This window comes from Elgaria multicarinata, chromosome 5 (genome assembly GCF_023053635.1).
Source record: "Elgaria multicarinata webbii isolate HBS135686 ecotype San Diego chromosome 5, rElgMul1.1.pri, whole genome shotgun sequence".
Lineage (NCBI taxonomy): Eukaryota > Metazoa > Chordata > Lepidosauria > Squamata > Anguidae > Elgaria > Elgaria multicarinata.
The window spans coordinates 119,495,992-119,515,043 of record NC_086175.1 but is presented as its reverse complement, the minus strand read 5'-3'; the positions used below and the strand labels follow the sequence as shown (position 1 = coordinate 119,515,043).

Here is a 19,052-nt window from a genome sequence, read left to right as displayed (position 1 = left end):
ATCAGACCAAAGATCCATCTAGTCCAGCACTGTGTTCATACAGTGGCCAACAAAGCAAGACATGGTGCAACAGGACCCTCCCACCCATGTTCCCCAGAAACTGGTGCACACAGGCTTACTGCCTTGAATACTGGAGATAGCACATAACCATCAGGGCTAGGAGCCATTCATAGCCTTCTCCAGGAATTTATCCACCACCACCCTTTTAAAGCCATCCAAATTGGTGGTCATTACTACATCTTGTGGTAGTGGGATGACCCCGGGTTCTAGTATTTTGAGAGAGGGAGAAAAATGTCTCCCTATCCACATTCTCCATACTACGCATAATTTTGTACATCTCTATCCCTGCTCATCTAATGCAGTACAATAGTTGTGTGATGGCCAGCAGTTTGCCATGAAAGCTACAGGTTCAAATTCCATTCTCCTCCATGCCAGAGGCAAGTAAGGGGATTGTAACTTAGGAAAGTGGGCTTCACCCAGTGGTAAAGCACATGTTTTGCATGCAGAAGGTCCCTGATTATATCACTCATCTTTGTTTAAAGAGAGCTGGATCTTTCTAAAGACTAATCTACACCTACAGCCCTTTTGCAAAGGAGGAAGGGTGGTTGCAAGTTTCCCTGCTTCCGGGATCAGCGCTCACATGGCACATGTGAGTGAAGTTTTCCGCATTTTCAGGAGTGCCGTTGGGGGGGGACGTGTTCCCCATGATGGCACTTCCACATGTGGATCTGGAGAAGTGGGTGGGGGGTGGTTTTTATGTGGCTACGGGGATGGGTTTTTTTTTATGACTCGTTAGAGATGTGCACAAACACAAATGCACAGCTACACATGGGGTGGATAGGGAGTCAATTGAATGTGCGATGCTGAGCAGATATATGTTTGTGTATAAAAAAGGCACTTTGCGATGAAACACGCTGATACTCATGTACACACCCCTCACAGGTCATTGGCTGTTCACTGGTCCTGGAACTCATGGCAAAGAGCAGCGACATCGCAAAGGAGGGGCACACTGGCTGCAGACTTTGGGATTGTAGTGAAAGAGGGGGAGGTAACCATGTCAAAACCAGTCAGTGAAATCCCGGAATAACTGAGGAGTGGACCCAAGATCACAATGGGATCAGCCATCTAAACCATCTAAAATAAAATCTCATATGCAAACAAACAACCAGTCTCGGACAGATACAAATGTTTTCAGCTATCTCTGATTTATAAGTGTGGTTGCCAATCAAACATTTCTGGGGAGCGTTGTCCTCAACAGAGGTGCCACTACAGAAAAGGACCTATTTCCAAAGGCCACCAGTGAAGAAGTTAATGCATTAGCAGGGTCATGATGATCCATGATGATCTTTGGAATGGAGTGGGGCTCAACTTGCAATGGCTTTTGGATTTCTAAAGTTGGAAGTGCATTTCTAACCTGTCCTCATTTCTAAAATTCACCACCATCACTAGTTATCTCCAGTTAAAGAAATACTGGACTTTTCCCTAAGACTCTGGAGAGCTGTTGCCAGTCAGAGAAAACAGCACTGAGTTAGAGATACCTGTGATCTCCCTAAGCTCCTATCGATTTTTTTGCATGGTGTGTACTGAATTTGCAGCTAATAGAAGAATGCAGTTTCCTGCCACCTACACCTGATCGAAGATAATATTTGTCTGTCATACTTGATAGCTTGCCAATATGGGCTACAGTGTGAAATACTAAAAGTACTTTGTGATTGACAAGAGCAAAAGAATACACAACTGTATGGTGTCTGATAGCCCAACACTATGCATTTTCAATAGGATGAACTCCAACATTAGCATGGACAGCATGGCAGCTATCAAATGTGAATAAGAGTTATTTCAGTATGTAGAGAAAATGGTGCATTTGTATGTGGGAGTGTGTACCAAGGTAAACCACCCCTCATGGGATTGTGCAGGGATGTATCTTAGTGGCAGAGCACATGTTTTGCATTCCAAAGGTCCCAGGTTCAATCCTGCCATCTGAAGATAGGGCCTAGGAAGACTCTTGTCTGAAATCATGGAGGGCTTCTGTGTGTTAAGTGTAGACAATCATGAGCTAGATGAATAAACAGTCTGACTCAGTAGAAGATACCGTAATTCTTCAATTCTAAGACACCATCGATTGTAAGACACACACTAATTCCAGTACCACCAACAGAAAAAAAGCTTTGATTCTAAGAAATAATAAACGCACCCACGATTCTAAGATGCACCCCGTTTTTAGAGATGTTTATATGGGGAAAAAAAGTGTGTCTTAGAATCGAAGAAATACGGTAACTTTTTATGTTCCTAATGCCAGACTTCCTATATTTCTAATTAACCTTCTCTGCTGTGGCACCCTGGCTGTGGAATATGCTCCCTAAGGAGGTTCGCTTGGCACCTACATTATATGCTTTTAGACGCCAGGTGAAGACCTTTTTATTCTCCCAGCATTTTAACAGTCTATAAATAAATTTTAACTTGGTGTTTTAACTTTGTAATTTTGCATTGCTGCTGTTTTTATCTGGTTGAGCTTTTATATTGTATTTTATATTATGGTTTTATACTGTTGTTTTATACTTTTAATGTTTTTAATTTTTGTGAACCGCCCAGAGAGCTCCGGCTATTGGGCGGTATAGAAATGTAATAAATAAATAAATAATAAATAAATAAACATGGCAGGGTGGAGAGAGATAATGTTTGAAGATTTCCTAATATAATGCATTTTAATGTTAATCTCACAAATATAGGCATTTTTGCACCTTTCCCTAATATGTGCATTTGTGTATGCATTGTTTAATTGGGGAAGTCCATTGCAACATTTGGAGAAGTCCACATTTTGAAGGGTAACTGCGTTTCGGTTTGCGGAGTGCTTTGAAAGGCCAAAATTAAGTTATTTCACATTAAAATGACAACTGGACAAATTTCTTTTCCATCCTTAGCACTCATAGTTGATACAGACCTTCATTTACATTGGGATGGCCTAGGGAATGGGTAACAAACAACTTTTGAAATTGCCAGGATTCTCTGAACATTATCTAATCACTCATTTCATGCCTGACTCCCATTTGCATTTGTGATTGGTGCAAATGGAAACTTGCATAAGTCGAGCAGCAATTAAATGGGAGATTTGCACCAATTTCCCAAAATTTTCAACAATTTCCTAATTTGCACAGGTTTCCTCCATAGATTAAAATGTGTCTGTTTCAGCCTATGGAGGACATTAGCACAAATTAGAAAATTTGGGCCAATCAAACTGGGAGTCAGGAACAAAACAAATGCAAACATGTGTTCAACAATTTTGGGGGGACATATGGTCATGATAGTGTCTGGAGCTTTGAAAGGGGTGTGCGCATACGTTTTGTGAGCCAAAATGAAATTCTCATATGTTTGTAGGACAGCCATCTGGGCCCCATTGAACTGTTTGACCTAAAGTCGGGGACATGTAGAATTGTTGCATGCCAAAAGTTGTGCACAACTACATTGGAATCCATGTTTGTGTTGTGTAAGAAACGATGTTATCTAAAAGCTGATATTTCTCATCTCCAATTCAGAATACACTTCTCTCTTCCCTCCCCTCCAGAATATTCCGAAGCTATTCCGGGAATCCCTACCACATATGCTGCTATCTTAAGACTCAAATCTGCCAGTTCATCCTACTCCTCAGCTGCCATTAACTCAAGAAGCAGGCAACGATCAAGCAGCCCTGGCCTAGGAAGCATCTCTTCGCCAAGCTGGCATGGGACCGCGCAACACTATCACTCGCCAACGAACCTCTATCATACCTCAGAGGCCTTCAAACATGATGGTATGTTCGATTTCCCCTGGTGGATCCTTGGTAGAGAAAGCACAAATCTGTGGCTCTGACAGTTTCAAAAGCTATTCATTATATTCAAATTGTTTATGCATCTGCCGCTAAATTTCAATAAACTACATTCAGCCCCTGAAAAAGAGAAAATCACTTTCTTTAAATCTCTTAGATTAATCTTAAAATGAGCACTTTCAGCGTATTTCCGAAGTTTCCTTTCATATTGAAGCCATACTAACATAACTGTGGAAAACTAGACATGAAATGAAATTGCATTACAACCCAACCTGATCTATATTACTTGTCTGTATCTTTGAAAGTCAATACAGTAGAGCTTGGGAAGCCAATATATTTCTCCCTCGATTGCTCCAATATTTTTAAAATTGACTCCATAACACTAGTTATGTAGTTTATAACCATGAAGCTCTATTTATCAAACTAATTTTGTCATCAATCAAATATTTCATAGAACTCTTCCATAATACATATAAAGTACACCTTTGTATTTTTCCAGCTTAAAAATCTTCAGATATAATAAATATTCTCTATTATACAAATGGCATTTTCTCTTACCTTCTTTTTTTTCCTGATGAACCTTAATAATATCTTATTAATAAGAGGAAGAGAAATGTTTTATATATAGGCAAGCGAAGAGCTGAAAGAATTATCTTTAGTAGAACCCTCATAATTAATATAAATATACTATTACGTTATTTATTTATATAATTTTAATAAATTTTACATTGACAATTAATGTTAATTGTATTTCGAAATTATTGCTAATATTAAATTCAACACATGTATTTGAGATGAAGGTGTCAGTCGGCAGTCATTGGGCTCGACAAAAATAGGAGTGATTTGGCCTAGCAAAAAATGGTGATGCTATATATACTATACAGATTATTTCTTCTTCTCTCCTATAAAGTTACTATGATCAGCCAAGATCTACTGTACCCAAAGACAAATCGCAAGGATCAGCTACCACTCTCCAGCTTTTTACTCCTGGTTTTCAGAGCTTAACGTAATACTTATATTCAATATATAGAATGATCACTCAGAGATTATAGACTCATAATAGCTCATCTTGCTATCAAGATACTGCATGAGTTGGCTATGAGGTTCATTAACAGTGCAATCCATTAGTCAAAAGTAAATCACCATGCAGTTTAATGGTACCAAGGCCCAAAACATGCATGACTTTGAATCCATAACTAGCAGCTACATCTTTGTGCTATTTTTACTCAAGATTAGGTGTAGTTGAAACTTGATTTTGTTCTGACTTTATACTGTTAGTTTTACCCTACTCAGTGCCTGTTTACCCTACCCTGTGCCTGTTTGCATTCTCTTCCCCTCCTTATTGTTTTATTATGATTTTATTAGAATGTAAGCCTATGCGGCAGGGTCTTGCTATTTACTGTTTTACTCTGTACAGCACCATGTACATTGATGGTGCTATATAAATAAATAATAATAATAATAATAGTTGTCCCAATTCAGGTTTTAAGAGCCCTCTAACCCCATACTAGAAATCCAATCTGGATCAGGCCCATCACACCTAATCTACATTAAAAATGTGGGTGGGGGGAGATGTAAGTACTAGATATGGATGTATGGTTGTATCCATTTTGGCCCCTACTCTTAGGTAAATGTGTACTTACCTAATATGACCTAGCTTAATATGACTTTGGTCTGCCAGTATCTCTCTTATAGGAGCTATACTAGAGCTATACTAGAGTGAACAGATACAAAAGAGGGCAGGGCTCCTACAGCTTTAACTGTTGTGATGAAAAGGGAATTTCACCAGGGGCTGCATGCATACAAATGACACCTGCTGAAATTCCCTTTTCTATACAACTGTTAAAGACACTGGAGCCCTGTCCTCCTTTCCATATGGTCACCCTAAATTTATTTTAGAAGATTTGGTAGAATATTGTGTTCTATTTATTTATTTATTTCATTTATATCCCACCTTTCCCCCCCCCAAAGAACCCAAGGCAGCGTACATAATCCTCCTCCTCTCCATTTTATCCTCTCAACAACAACCCTGTGAGGTATGTTGGGCTGAGTGTCTGTGACTGGCCCAAAGTCACCCAGTCGGATTCCATGGCTGAGTAGGGACTAGAACTCAGATCTCCCAACATTCAGTCCAACATTTTAGCCACTACACCACACTGGCTCTCACTACACCAGAATGGCTTTTATGTGATTCCACAATATGAAAGTTTCCTTCTATGGCCCTGAATCAAAAAGACTCCACTGTTCATATCTAGTGGTAATTTAAGAAAACATGAAGAAGCTAATGTGTCAGCTAACATTCTGCATATTTAGATCAAACAGATTTTATTATTATTTATTTATTGGTAACAACAGACTTTTAATACCATTGAATTTGCTGTCTGTACGTGTTATCCCGAGAATTTAAAATCTGATTAAGAGATCAGACTGACTCTTTCCACGGTAATGAAGGTTAATTGAAAGACCCTGAAGAGCCATCACCTGAAGCACATACTGAGCAACTGTAAATTGAAAGCAAACATTCAAAGAATGAGTACCAAAGTGAAAATGATGTGTTGAACAACAGCTAATATCTGATTTGTCTGAACCACGTTAAGGCTTCTCCCCTTTCCTCAATCAAAAGAACATGTGCTTCTTCTCTGAGTAAGGATCCTGTTCCCATTTATACTGGAACAATTTCAAGAGATATAGGGAGCATTAGAGTATTTGTGAACCGCCCAGAGAACTTCGGCTATTGGGCGGTACAGAAATGCAATAAATAAATAAATAGAAGGAAACTTGATTATTTTTATTTGGTGGTCCTCATTTCCCCAAGCATCAGGTACAATGTGGATCTACCAACTTTCTTGTGAAACAATCTCCATTGCTCTTTTGTTTCCATATTGTTGTTGGTTTTCATATTGACCCTGACTGTGGTTTAAGGTGTCTTCTGAATGGGGCCGCAGTGTTGTGTGAACCATTCCTAACTATTGTGGCTGCATAGCCATGGTTTAAGCATGCTCACTAACCATTTACTGCAAAAGAGTTAGACCACCATGGCTTAGTGTGTTGTCTGAACAGGCCCAATATCTCAATTTGGAGGGAAAGTCTAGTTCAGTGTCTGCCTGGAGGGTAGCTATGAAGCTTCATCATTGGCCTAATGGCCACTGGTGTAATGGAACCAGGGCTCACAGGGACTCACCAATGGGACTATTTTATTGGCAGGGACAATGATGTCATCTGCCAAACCCCTCAGCCTTCCCTGTTCCCTCCAAGTTTAGCTACCATCATCTCAGCAGCTGGGGAGGAAATGAATTTGCTTGCAAATAATATATTGTTCCCTGTTGTAATGTAAACTATTTTCAGGTGGCTTGGTCTTGAACGGAAATTAAGCTTTACAAAATACTGGTTCCTACTGCAGGTGAAAATTGCTGGGCATGCTTCGTTTATATGGATCAAAACATATGCCTGCATTTTTGGACTCTTCTCGGGGGCATGGCTATGGGATTGTCACAATGAGGCCCTGTACTTCACAACCTACTGTTAATGGCGGTAGGAGGCTCCAGGGGAAAATGCTGGGAATCCATCAAGGCAGGATCCTTTTAAGACAAGGGGCCCCCAGGTACTTAATGTTAATTTGAACACCCCCATGCTCAACTAAGCCTTCAGCAAGGCTTAGGAGAATTTCAAAACTGAATTTCATAATTGGAGCATGTGCAGTTTGCCATAGATTTCTGTTCCTTCAGTTCATTACTTTCAGATTGGACTAGTCCATGCAGGTCTGCCTTTGAAAAGTGTTCAGAAACTTCAGCTTGCCCAGAATGCTGCAGCTAGCAATGAATGGTAGGGCTGGTGGAGGAATTCAACTTGAGGTCAAGTCCAGCGAGCTGTTGTTGTCGTTGTTGTTTGTTTGTTTGTTTTTGAGTTGAGGGCTGTATTACAAAAGGCAGCAAACTACTGATTTGTGTGCTAGTCTGGGAAAATCCCTGCATGACAAAGTTCCATGAAATCAGCCCAATCTATGTGGTTGCACTATTCATACATTCATACCCATGCAGGATGGGACAGCACCACTCTGCACTGGCTTTTTTGATTCAGGCTGTGTGTGAAGGAGGCTTTTGAGTCATCTTTCACAACAAATCTCTCCGCAATGCAAAACTAACAGGCGTCCATCGAGGTAAGGTATAAATAAAGTCAACATACTGCTGCAACACACATCGTTGCAACAGTAGCAGGAGCTGCTGTTGCTGAGTTTCAAAACTGGGGGAGTTAAAAAACTGACAGGTGTTCCTAAAAGTCTTGATGAAGAACGGGGGGGCGGGGGGTGTTGCCCTTGGGAAATTACAGTAGTAAGTGATGGCATATGCCTGTCTGCGTTTATTTCTCAATAGATCTGTCTTTGTTAAGGAACGTCTTTTGATTTATTATGTATCAACTTCTTTGTCATGACTCTTTACAACGTATTAATTTCTCTTCCCATTTTATGTTCTTGCTCACATGTTAGAATTAAAGTTAGAAAGTACAAGTTCATACGCAATCCGGTTAGGGTGCAATCCTGTGCACTTTTAGATAGGGGTGGAAAAAAGACTTACAACTCCCAGCAAATTCTGCGGCTCTCTGAGTGCCAGCCTCAGTGGCTTTAGTGGTCTTTATATTCCTAAGTTTTAAATGTGTTGGCTTGGAAATCCTGTCGTGGTGCTTTTATTGTATTTTAACATATTGTGCATTACTTTATGGGCCTTTGGAGCAAAATTTGGCCAAATTATAAACATACTAATAATATAGGTAATATTGACAATAATCTATTCTATCTCTACTTAAAAAATATTTGGAAAGTTCCCATTCTAAGTCAACCTGTACTTATCAATGTTAGAGGAATGTCATAATTTTTTCAACACTTATTTTATTTATTTATAATTTATAATTTATAATTTAAAATTCATTATATATGTATGCATTTTGGTATATTTTTGAGCCGAGAACTATATTGCAAAATGCAACATGGAGAAGCTAACTGCATTCTAATTTGTATAGGAGTCTGGGAAAATCACTACATGAGAAAGACCCAGGCAAGCATGGCTCATATTATTATTATTATTATTATTATTATTATTATTATTATTATTATTATTATATATAGCACCATTAATGTACATGGTGCTGTACAGAGTAGTTGTTGAACCTCTTTCAGCTGTGGGTTGAATTCAATTTCAAAGATGCTGTTGTGGGCGGGGCTGAAGGAAAAGCAGGTGGGGCCAAAATGACAGCATGTTTTAGCTTAAAGCTCTTACTGCCAGTAACTAAGCCTTAGGAGAGATAGAATGCGTGTGTGTGTGTAAAGGCCAGTAAACCACCAGATCAGTGTTGTGCTGAAAATTTCTCCCATAAGAATTTCAAACATTCTCATTCAAAATTGTTTTCAAAAGGAAGTTCAAAGGAGAAGAAATTTCGGAGAAATTCTCATGGGTTTGGTTCAGGGTTCTTGTGTTTACCTTACCTATGAGATGACTGAGGAGTGTGTGCGAGTGTCCTGGCTTTCACTGTGCAGTCTTCTCTCTGACAGCCTCCTTGGCTTCCTGCACTTTCCACGCAGAGGAAGGCATCATGAATTTTATTCCTCCTGTAGGGCCTTTTCAGATCAGGAAGTACAGGCAGACCGGGAGACTCTAGAGCATTGGTGAGATGTGTAATAGAAAGAAAAATATAGACAGTCCACTCAGCCACCTCACAGTGATTAGTTAAGGACATTCCAAAAGACATTTACAAACTATTGTAGACTTGGCGTTCTGTGAAGATCCTATTAATTCCTCCAAAATATAGGAGGTGCTGAAGCACTCATCGCTGATGGCCCATATATAGACATCAGAAGGTGCTGTGATTGGATATATTGCCACCCAGCACTAAGTGTTAAGTGATATCTATGCTGCAGTATTGAAAATGGGAAAAACTCATCATCCGATCCTATTAACTGATCCGGAGTATAAAATACACTATCAACCCAATTCCTCCATGCCACCTCCACCCAAAAGCCTGTTTCTTATTTTCAAATCAGGATTCCCTCATAAAATTAATGTAGCATGAGAATAAGGTTCAAACTGCAGCTGATGAGATATTAGGTACCATATAAAGCCACCATAATTACAGGTAGAGCCATTCTTTTCTTTTTAATGGACCTAGATCCAAAGGTCATCCAGCTGAAAAAAGGTGATAAATAGTTTGACTCCAAAATAATCCATGAAACATACTTGGAACAAATAAGCTATTTTCAAGAGTTCTTTATAGCTCATAATTCTTTGCACTTAAGAACATAAGAAGTGTCATGCTGGATCAGACCAAGGGTCCATCTAGTCCAGCACTCTGTTCACACAGTGGCCAACCAGCCATCAGCCAGGGATGAACATGGTGCAACAACATCCTCCCATCCATGTTCCCTAGCAACTGGTGCACACAGGCTTACTTCCTCAAATACTGGACTGTAGATAGCACACAACCATTAGAGCTAGTAGCCATTGATAGCCTTCTCCTCCAGGTATTTTATCCTACCCCCTTTTAAAGCCAACCAAATTGGTGGCCATCACCACATCTTGTGGTAGTGAGTTTCATAATTTAACTATGCGCTGCGTCCTTCCTTTCCAGTACACATGTACATTTTCAAACTGCCATTTGGGGATGGTAGTGCAGGGGTGGGGAGAATTGTCTTGATCATGTGGTGTTTGTATTTTAATTAGGGAAGTTGCCACCAGACCCCTTTTGCCAAACCATGGGGCATTCCTACACACGCTCCTAAAGCCCCATGCATCCAGGAGTGCCTTGCCACTGCCCGCTCCTCCTGTGAGCTGGCATTTTTATGGATAACTGTTTTCATATACTTATGTTGTGCAAAATGGCAGCCGTAAAAGGGCAATTTTGGCAACAATAGAGATGTAGTGGGCTAAATGTAAGTGTCTTTTCTTCCAAGAGGAAAAATGTGGATTTTTGATTGGGATAAATTAATATTTTTAAAAGTACAATTTTTTCCCTAATTTGAAAAAAAAATACTAAATTTTCATGCACTGAAGCATGGACATGCACATTTTTCAGAAGTGCACATTTTCATAAACTTCCGAATATGAATGCAGGTTCAAGAAATTGTGAAAATTTCCAGGGAATTGTGTTCCTGCTTGCATTTGCATTCAGGGTTGTGAATGGGACAACGGTGCAAGTTTACAAACTGGAACAAAATTCTTGAAAGAAATTGGTTCTACACTGTCAGTAGATGTATGGTTCTGAAATTGATGTTGAGACGAAAGTCCTATGCATGCTTACTTGGGACTCCGCCCTTCTGAATTTGTTGTGATGCAGAGATGTGCAAATTTGCCTGGATCTGGTCTGGGGGGGGTGTCTGTCATGAGGAAATCTGGGCCTCATGGACCCTTAAACATAACTAAGCACAATAATAATAATAATAATAATAATAATAATAATAATAATCCTTAACCGCCTCTCCTTCTGGATCGAGGTGGGGTACAACACAAATACAAAACACCATAAAATACATTATTATTATTATTATTATTATTATTATTATTATTATTATTATTTGTATCCCGCCTTTTGCCCAATACTGGGCCTCATTTTTATACATATAATTGAATAAAAACATATAAAACTAATATATTATTAAAAGGCAGCACAATATTAAAAGGCATCTTAAAATTCAACTGGGTTGAATTTTACGTCTGCAATTTGCATAAAATATGCTAATTGCAGCCATAAGTTGCTCAAGATGCAAATTGCTTACCAATTTATATAGCTAGCTATTTTAAAAAGGGAAATTTTAGACAGACCCCTCCCACTCTCCCTGCTGGTGTTAACACCGGCAGGAAGCACCGGTCTGCTGCAGATTTCAGAGGTCTGATTCTTTGGGGTACGACCTCATTTAAATCTGTTGATGACTTCTCCAGCACCCCTATTTCTGAGTAGAGTTGCTGAAACCTCAGACTGCTGAATTATATGGACCTTTGGTCTGATCCAGCATGGTTCTTCTTACGTCCTTATATTCTTTCAAAAATAGATTTATTTATTTATTTATTGCATTTCCATACCGCCCAATAGCTGAAGCTCCCTGGGTGGTTCACGTCTTTTGCATGGACGGCTTTTTTGGAAATGTTCTATATTCTGTCGGTAGTGCTGTGTTTTTATCCATTGTAAACCACTCCTGGTGTTTTGAAGATGGGCGGAGTACAAATGTAATGCAAAATAAATATCTGCAGATGTCGTCCTATGAGTCTCCTGTAGATAGATTGCAGATATTCATATCTGTAATTTGCCAGCAACCCCTTCATGCTCCTATGAGGACCCAAATTGACAAGGATTGATCTGAATCATTATGTCTGCTGAGAAGCAGAAGAGCCCAATCATGCACACACTTATGCACAAGGGTATTTTTGTGCATGTGAAAATCTTCCAAATTAGCAGATGAAAATCGCTGGCTTGTTTAAGAGCATTCGTGTCACGGGAATTAGGAACCAAAAGATACGAAGCAAATTATTCCATCGTTTATAGAGAGAAGTGATTATGCAAAGTGCTATAAAAACTTTATCTTGTTCCCGGGAAGTAAAGGTTGCCAAAAAAAAAAAAAATCCCCTCTCTCTTTTTGGCAGGATCCTGAGAAGCAGAAATTCAAATGGTGAAGCCAATGGAGGCTGGTGGCTCCCATTTCAGTGGGGCTGAGAATCCATTCTGGTTTTAAGTCAGAACCAGCCAGAACTCTACAGGATTATTTATTATTATTATTATTATTATTATTATTATTATTATTATTATTATTATTATTATTATTATTTATTTATTTATATAGCACCATCAATGTACATGGTGCTGTACAGATAACACAGTAAATAGCAAGACCCTGCCGCATAGGCTTACAATCTAATAAGTTGTAGTAAACAATAAAGAGGGAAGGAGAATGCAAACAGGCACAGGGAAGTGTAAACAGGCACCGGGTAGGGAGAAGCTAACAGTATAGAGTCTTAGCCCCAAAATAGGGTCAGCACCTTGGATAGTTCCTTTAGAGTTCTGGCTGGTGAAGCATTTTTTTTCATCATGGAGACTGAGTAACGACAAAACCAAGCAAACACAGGCCTAGCATCATTATCCGGCATCAACAGGCAGCTGCCAGGACCCATTAACACTAACTCCTATCCTGCCCAAAACCCTGCATGCCAGGCAGCTGTGAGCCAGTATTTAAAATTTCCCATAATGCCCTGGACTGGCCAAAATAGCATCATTTTGGTGGGGGGGGGGGCAGTGGGGGAACTTTAAAATGGCAGCCCATAGGTACATGTCAGTATTGCAAGCTAAGGCCATATCCAGGGACAGAGTTGGCTCCAGATTTATGCTAGCCCTTGGACAAGTTGTCCACTTTCTCCTCAGCACTGCCACAGTTGCCCATTTGTTTGCCCTATCTATCTGGGTCCAGTTCAGAACACCACCTTGAGGAAGAGGGCAGGATGAGTGGAGAATGATTGTCTGTATTATAAATTTTAGATGAGGACAGGGCAGATGAAGAAGCAACAATCCCAGGAAAAGAGACCAGCAGAACCAGGGAGCTCCAGGAGATAGCAACTCCCCAATGATGCCATCCCTTGAAGTTAGTTGGGGTCACGGTCATTTGGGATAGGAAGGGGCCCATGGAGGGCACCAGAAGAGGGAAAGTTTTTCTTTTCCTGATACATACGTGCTGCAGGTCAATGAACTGAGGACTTCCTGGATTTGATTCAGATATAAGATGTGTAGGACCTTCAAAATAACAGTAAGGTTTCAGTGCCAGGTGTACTTTCTTCGGAGTAAGCCCCACAGATGCAAAGTGAGACTTCTGAGTATAGCTGGCAGCTCTAAAATAAAATAAAATAAAATGGAGCCCAGTGTGAGAGGGTGAGTGGAGGGAGAGTAGTAGAAGCAGCAGCAAAGACCATTTGCCAATAGGAGGCCTGGGAGTGGAAGCACAGCTGAAGAGGAGAGAGAGAGAGAGAGAGAGAGAGAGAATCTTGCCCCTTATTTTTTTGCCAACTGATCCAAAAGCAAAGAAAATCAGCCAAGCCAGTTTCTTGTTTATTTATTTATTTCATTTATATATCGCCCCATAGCCGAAGCTCTCTGGGCGGTTTACAAAAGTTAAAAACAGTAAACATTAAAAAAGTTTTAATGTTTCAAGTAAGCACGAATAAGATCCAGCTGCACAACCGTCTATCATGAAGGGACCACACTACAGTCAGAATGAGTCAATCTTGTGTGATCCGAAGATGGGAATCCTAAAGGACACAATTAGTTTTGCTCAGGCACCAGCTAGCAGAGTTGCCCTATTCTGCACAAAACTTGATTTTTACTTAATGATGATGTGCTTGACCATCTCATTTCAGCTTTGCCTGTCTTGGGTCCTTACTCTGCCTCTGTGGTTTGTGCTATGATCTTCCCATTCCCCCCTTCTTTATTTCGCAGGATGGTCATGTTTTAATTAAAGTGGTTGGCAGTTATATATAATTGAAACGGAGTTCACAGTTCTCTGTTCTTTGGGTCTTTTTACCTGAGGGTCATATCTCCATATCTATGCCTGCAAGGCTACATAATAACCCCACATTAATCATCACAGTCTAGGTAGGTCATGTGGGGGGGGGAGGAAAAAATGCATGACAAGGATCTCCAAATCTCAAAAGGTCTATACAGATGTTTTCTTGGACATCTGAGAGAAGACTCAAAGTGTGTACTGGAATGGGTCTGCGTATGCTGGCTCTACCCTAGGGATGTCCATTGCTATAAAATCCGGCCCGTGAAGATACACACAGACTTCCCTGGCAACCCCGACTTGGCTTGCCTTTGAGCATCATCCCACATACCTGTTTCCCTCGAATTATCCCCTACAGCGCTAAGCTGTCACCATTGTTGTTGTTGTTACTACCTAGGCTAGATCCTTTGCATACCAGGAAATGGGTTTAAGGGGGGAAATGTAAAAAAAAATCATTAAAAAATCAACAGATGACCCAATCTGATTCAAATTTGGTATGCATAAAGCTCTCCTTAATATCTATTGCTGTGCCAATTTTGATGTCTTTATCTTTAAAGCTTACCCAGATGTAAGTATTTGTTTAATTTTTCTTCAAATCCTGCTCTTGCGCCCCAGTGGCCACTCAGAAAACAACAAATGATACGCTCAAAAACTAGTAGCAAAATATGGCGAGGCTTTTGCCTTTGAAGCACAATTAAAGCAGGATGCATGGGAGTACTTCACAATAAAAGCAGATTATAAGCTGGAAAACTTTGGAGTCCTTTGCACGCAATTCACAGTGATTGCGCAGTATAATGCTGGTGTGATAAAGCTCCATTTGAGCTGAGCCCCAAGCATCTGTTCCCCAAATCTGGGAAATTGGAAGCAGTGGAGGTAGAAGGGGGCAGTTCCCACCACCAATGTTCCACCACTGCAGTGCAATGCTCTCTCTGTCCCTGGTAGTAGCAGGAAGAGAGAGAGAGAGAGCAGCACAGCAGTGAAAAGGTGGGTGGGGAGCTGCTCCACCAGGAGGGACAGAAAGAGCATTGGGCCTTTGCATGATGGCAGAAGGAGGTGGAATGCTCCCGCTTTCTGCTGCCATGCAAAGGTGGAAAATGTGCAAGCTGGTCCAATTCGGTGCATGCGGAGTCGGGCCAGCTGGCAGATGCCTGACCAGAGTCTAGGGAGTGAGCTGGTGAGAGCATGTGGAGCGTCATACCCCTCCCCCATGGATTCCTCCAGTGTCCATACTCTGCCCTTCTATTTTTGTTCATGCTGGGCTCTTCCGCTTCACTACAGATTTTGCCATTGAACCTGCAAGTTCTGAACTAAAGATGTCAGAGAATTCCGTTTGGTGGCTGGTGATCGCTGAGCTTTCATCAGCCCCCACCCCAGATTTCAGCTCACATCCCCACGAGTTGGCCCGGCTCAATCTGCATCATGTCAGGCCATCTCATGGTTTTTCTGGTGTGCGTTTTTCATAAATAGAAAGTTCAGCAAATTGCATCTGCAAATTTGCATTATTTGCACCAATTCTGGCTGTAACTTGCTTAATTCCAGACATAATTTGCACGAAAAACACCACACCCAATCCCAGATCTTAGGTAAACTAACAGCTTGGCTTGCGAAGGCAACCAGAGCCAGGCGGGCTGTGGGAATCCATCAGTCCCAAAAAGTACCAGATTTGCAAACAACAGACATCCCTAGTCTGAACAAGAGTTCCATTTGTATTAGCTGGAATGCAAGTAGAACTCTCCTAGTGACTGGGAACCCCGAAAGGGCTAACGTCTTTTGGAGGATTCAGCCATTTTATTTATTTATTTATTTATTTATTGGAGAGGGATAAAAATACTAGGTGGATGATTGATTCACACATGAATGTGATTACTCTGCATGTGCTTGTGTACCCTGAATGAGGGTGAGGTGAACCAGGCTGTTTGTTAAATTGTATTTGAATTTTATATATGAAAGATGATGATGATGATGATTGTATTTGGGGTTTGTCATTGGTTTTGTGAATTGCCCAGAGAGTTTTGGCTAGTGGATGGTATAGAAATGAAATAAATGAAATGAAATCTCACCCAAGAATCTCCCCACCCTTATCCCCGAGTGAAAAAACAAACGAACAAAGCTGAAGCTAATGCTGCATGCCATAAAAACCTCCACCAGCTGTACATGGTGCTATATATATAAATAAATAATAATAATAATAATAATCTTTGCTAAAAAGTACAGAAGCAGGCCAAGTTGGTTGTTTCTCTGACCTGCTTGTGAGCCTAGATGTCAAAGTCTTCTGACTGTGGTGTTATATCTGGGATAGCTCATTCACACATGCAAACACTCACCTGCTGTTCTAGTAATCAAGTGAGGAGTAGACATATATGGGCCAGATCAGAGACAAGCAGGGTGATGATATGAAAAGGAGGACTGGGCTCCTGTATCTTTAGAAAAGGAGATTTCAGCAGGTGTCATTTGTAGGCCTTCAGCAACTGGTGAGATTTCCTCGTCATCACAACAGTGAAAGCTGCAGAAGCTATACTAGAGTGACCAGATACAAAGGAGGGCAGGGCTCCTGCAGCTTTCACTGTTGTGATGAAGAGGGAATTTCACCAGATGCTGCAAGCATACAAATGCCACCTGCTGAAATTCCCTTTTCAATTCAACTGTTAAAGATACAGGAGCCCTATCTTCCTTTCCATATGGTCATCCTAATACTGGAGCCCTGCCTCCTTTCCATATGGTCACCCTAGAGACAAGTTAAGTGTACCCTTCCTCCCCCCAAAAATCTTGTTGTGCAAAACTTGCAGAAAGCTTTCACTATGACCTCTGAAGGAGATTGTCCTTGCTGTCTTCACAGAGAGTGTCGATTACGGGCCGGTGTTTATACAGGAACCCGACAATGTGATTTTCCCCATGGATTCAGATGAGAAGAAAGTGTCCCTCAGTTGTCAAGCACGAGGAAATCCTGCTCCTACTTACAGGTAAGTAACATGCTTGTAGGGACGGACAAGCAGGGTTCTCCTGTTTTCAATCCTAAATCCATTCCATCCAATTTCCAAGCCAATTAAAAGAGAGAGAAAAGAGTACCCAACACCTTTTGTATACATTTCTCCTATATACCCATTTTTGTACTCAATTTCCCATAGCATGTCACTTCGTACACGTTTGTTTGTTTTTAAATGAAGAGTTGTACCACAACATTCTGAGAAGTGGAAAAACCAACGGATAACTGAATCCCAGTTTGCATATTGCTTCAGGAAGTGCGAATTAGGTCAGTTCTTATTCAAACATGAATCAAAATGAATTCTCCCTCATCATTCCATGTTTTCTGGAATGCTCTTCCATAGGTTTATTATTTATTATGTCCAGCCCTATTCGGAAGATCCAGCAAAGCTCAAAATATTTCTGAGATGTGTATGTGGGTTTATTCCTTGCAGGTTGTTCTTGAATTTTGTGTGTCATGGCAGGGAGGGCCAGGGAGGTTGCAGAAAGGCAGAGGGTTGGGTTCTGCAATTGCACGTGAAGTTCATAGTGTCCTTAAGTATGTGTTAATAAGGACTGGAGAACTTGCAGGGGGCTGGCCCTGTGAGTTCACTGAGCCCTGCTCTTCTGGCCCTGTTCCGAGGGGCTAGGCCAGATGAGAGCTCGGCAAAGCACACTTTCTGGGGCCTCTGGAAAGTGTGCAATTCCCCCCCCCAGGACACTATTAGCATGGCCGGGAGAACTGCACACTTTCCGGAGGCCCTGGAAAGTGCACATTGTCTTCCCCTTGCATGCCAAGGGGCCCAGGAAAGTGTGCAATTCGCCCAGCCACAGCACTGGGGCAAAATCCACTGGGCCCATCCACATGGGCCCATGAGGGCCCAGGCGGATTTTTGCTCCAATGTTATTAGGGAACAAGGAGTACCAGAGGCATTATCAGATGAACACATTTTGCACATAATGAACCCATGGATGGGGATAGAGGGGTGGGTATCATACCTGCTGACCCAACTCCTGACTTTGATAGACTGCTCTGGTTTTCTACCTAGAGTCTATCCATGTACAATTTGTACGTGCATAGACTTTCTCTATAACCTGAACACTGCATTTTTATAAGCTATAGACTGCATGGACAGATACATTGAACTGTAAGTGTTAGGGATGTCACGGGAGTCGGAGAGCAGGGTGGATGACTAATTACTTCTCAAAAATAATTAGTTATGGAATTCTGTCAATTATATCAACGTTTTGTTTAAATCTCCTGTGTCTTCTTGAAATGGACACTTTCTCTGATTTCCTCCAAGATGGGTCCGGAATGGAACGGAGATCGACATTGAAAGCGATTACCGCTTCAGCATAATAGAAGGGAGCATTATCATCAATAATCCCAGCGAAACGAAAGATGCAGGGCAGTATCAGTGCTTTACCACCAACATGTTTGGCAGCATTTTGAGCAGAGAAGCGACACTTCAGTTTGCATGTAAGTAACAACACACTGTTGATCCTATTGCCATGTCCCTTTTTATCATCTGGATTCATTCATTCATTGTTATTTATTACGGTCACAGACCAGCAAAATCAACACCAAAACATACAAAGGGTAGATAAAAAGTGACATAAAAACAAAATACAGTTTGGTGAGTTGCTTCTCTCAGAAGGATTGCAATGTTATTTTTCTAATTTGCATTGAGGTCATGAGAAACTTAGAGACCCTTTCAGTGATATGGGAGGACACCTCCCTTAAACAGATTAATACCAACGTAGTGG

At 40.9% G+C, this 19,052-nt stretch overlaps 1 protein-coding gene across 1 annotated transcript in view; it reads left to right on the top strand.

Moving 5' to 3' along the window:
• The window catches only part of CNTN5 (contactin 5), a 447,440-nt gene that overhangs the window by 143,528 nt on the left and 284,860 nt on the right, over positions 1 to 19,052 (top strand). Inside the window, exons 2-4 of the mRNA XM_063127114.1 lie at positions 3,563 to 3,787; positions 17,161 to 17,284; positions 18,590 to 18,765. Coding sequence (XP_062983184.1) covers positions 3,563 to 3,787; positions 17,161 to 17,284; positions 18,590 to 18,765 — 525 coding nt within the window. The remainder of the gene's footprint in view (positions 1 to 3,562; positions 3,788 to 17,160; positions 17,285 to 18,589; positions 18,766 to 19,052) is intronic.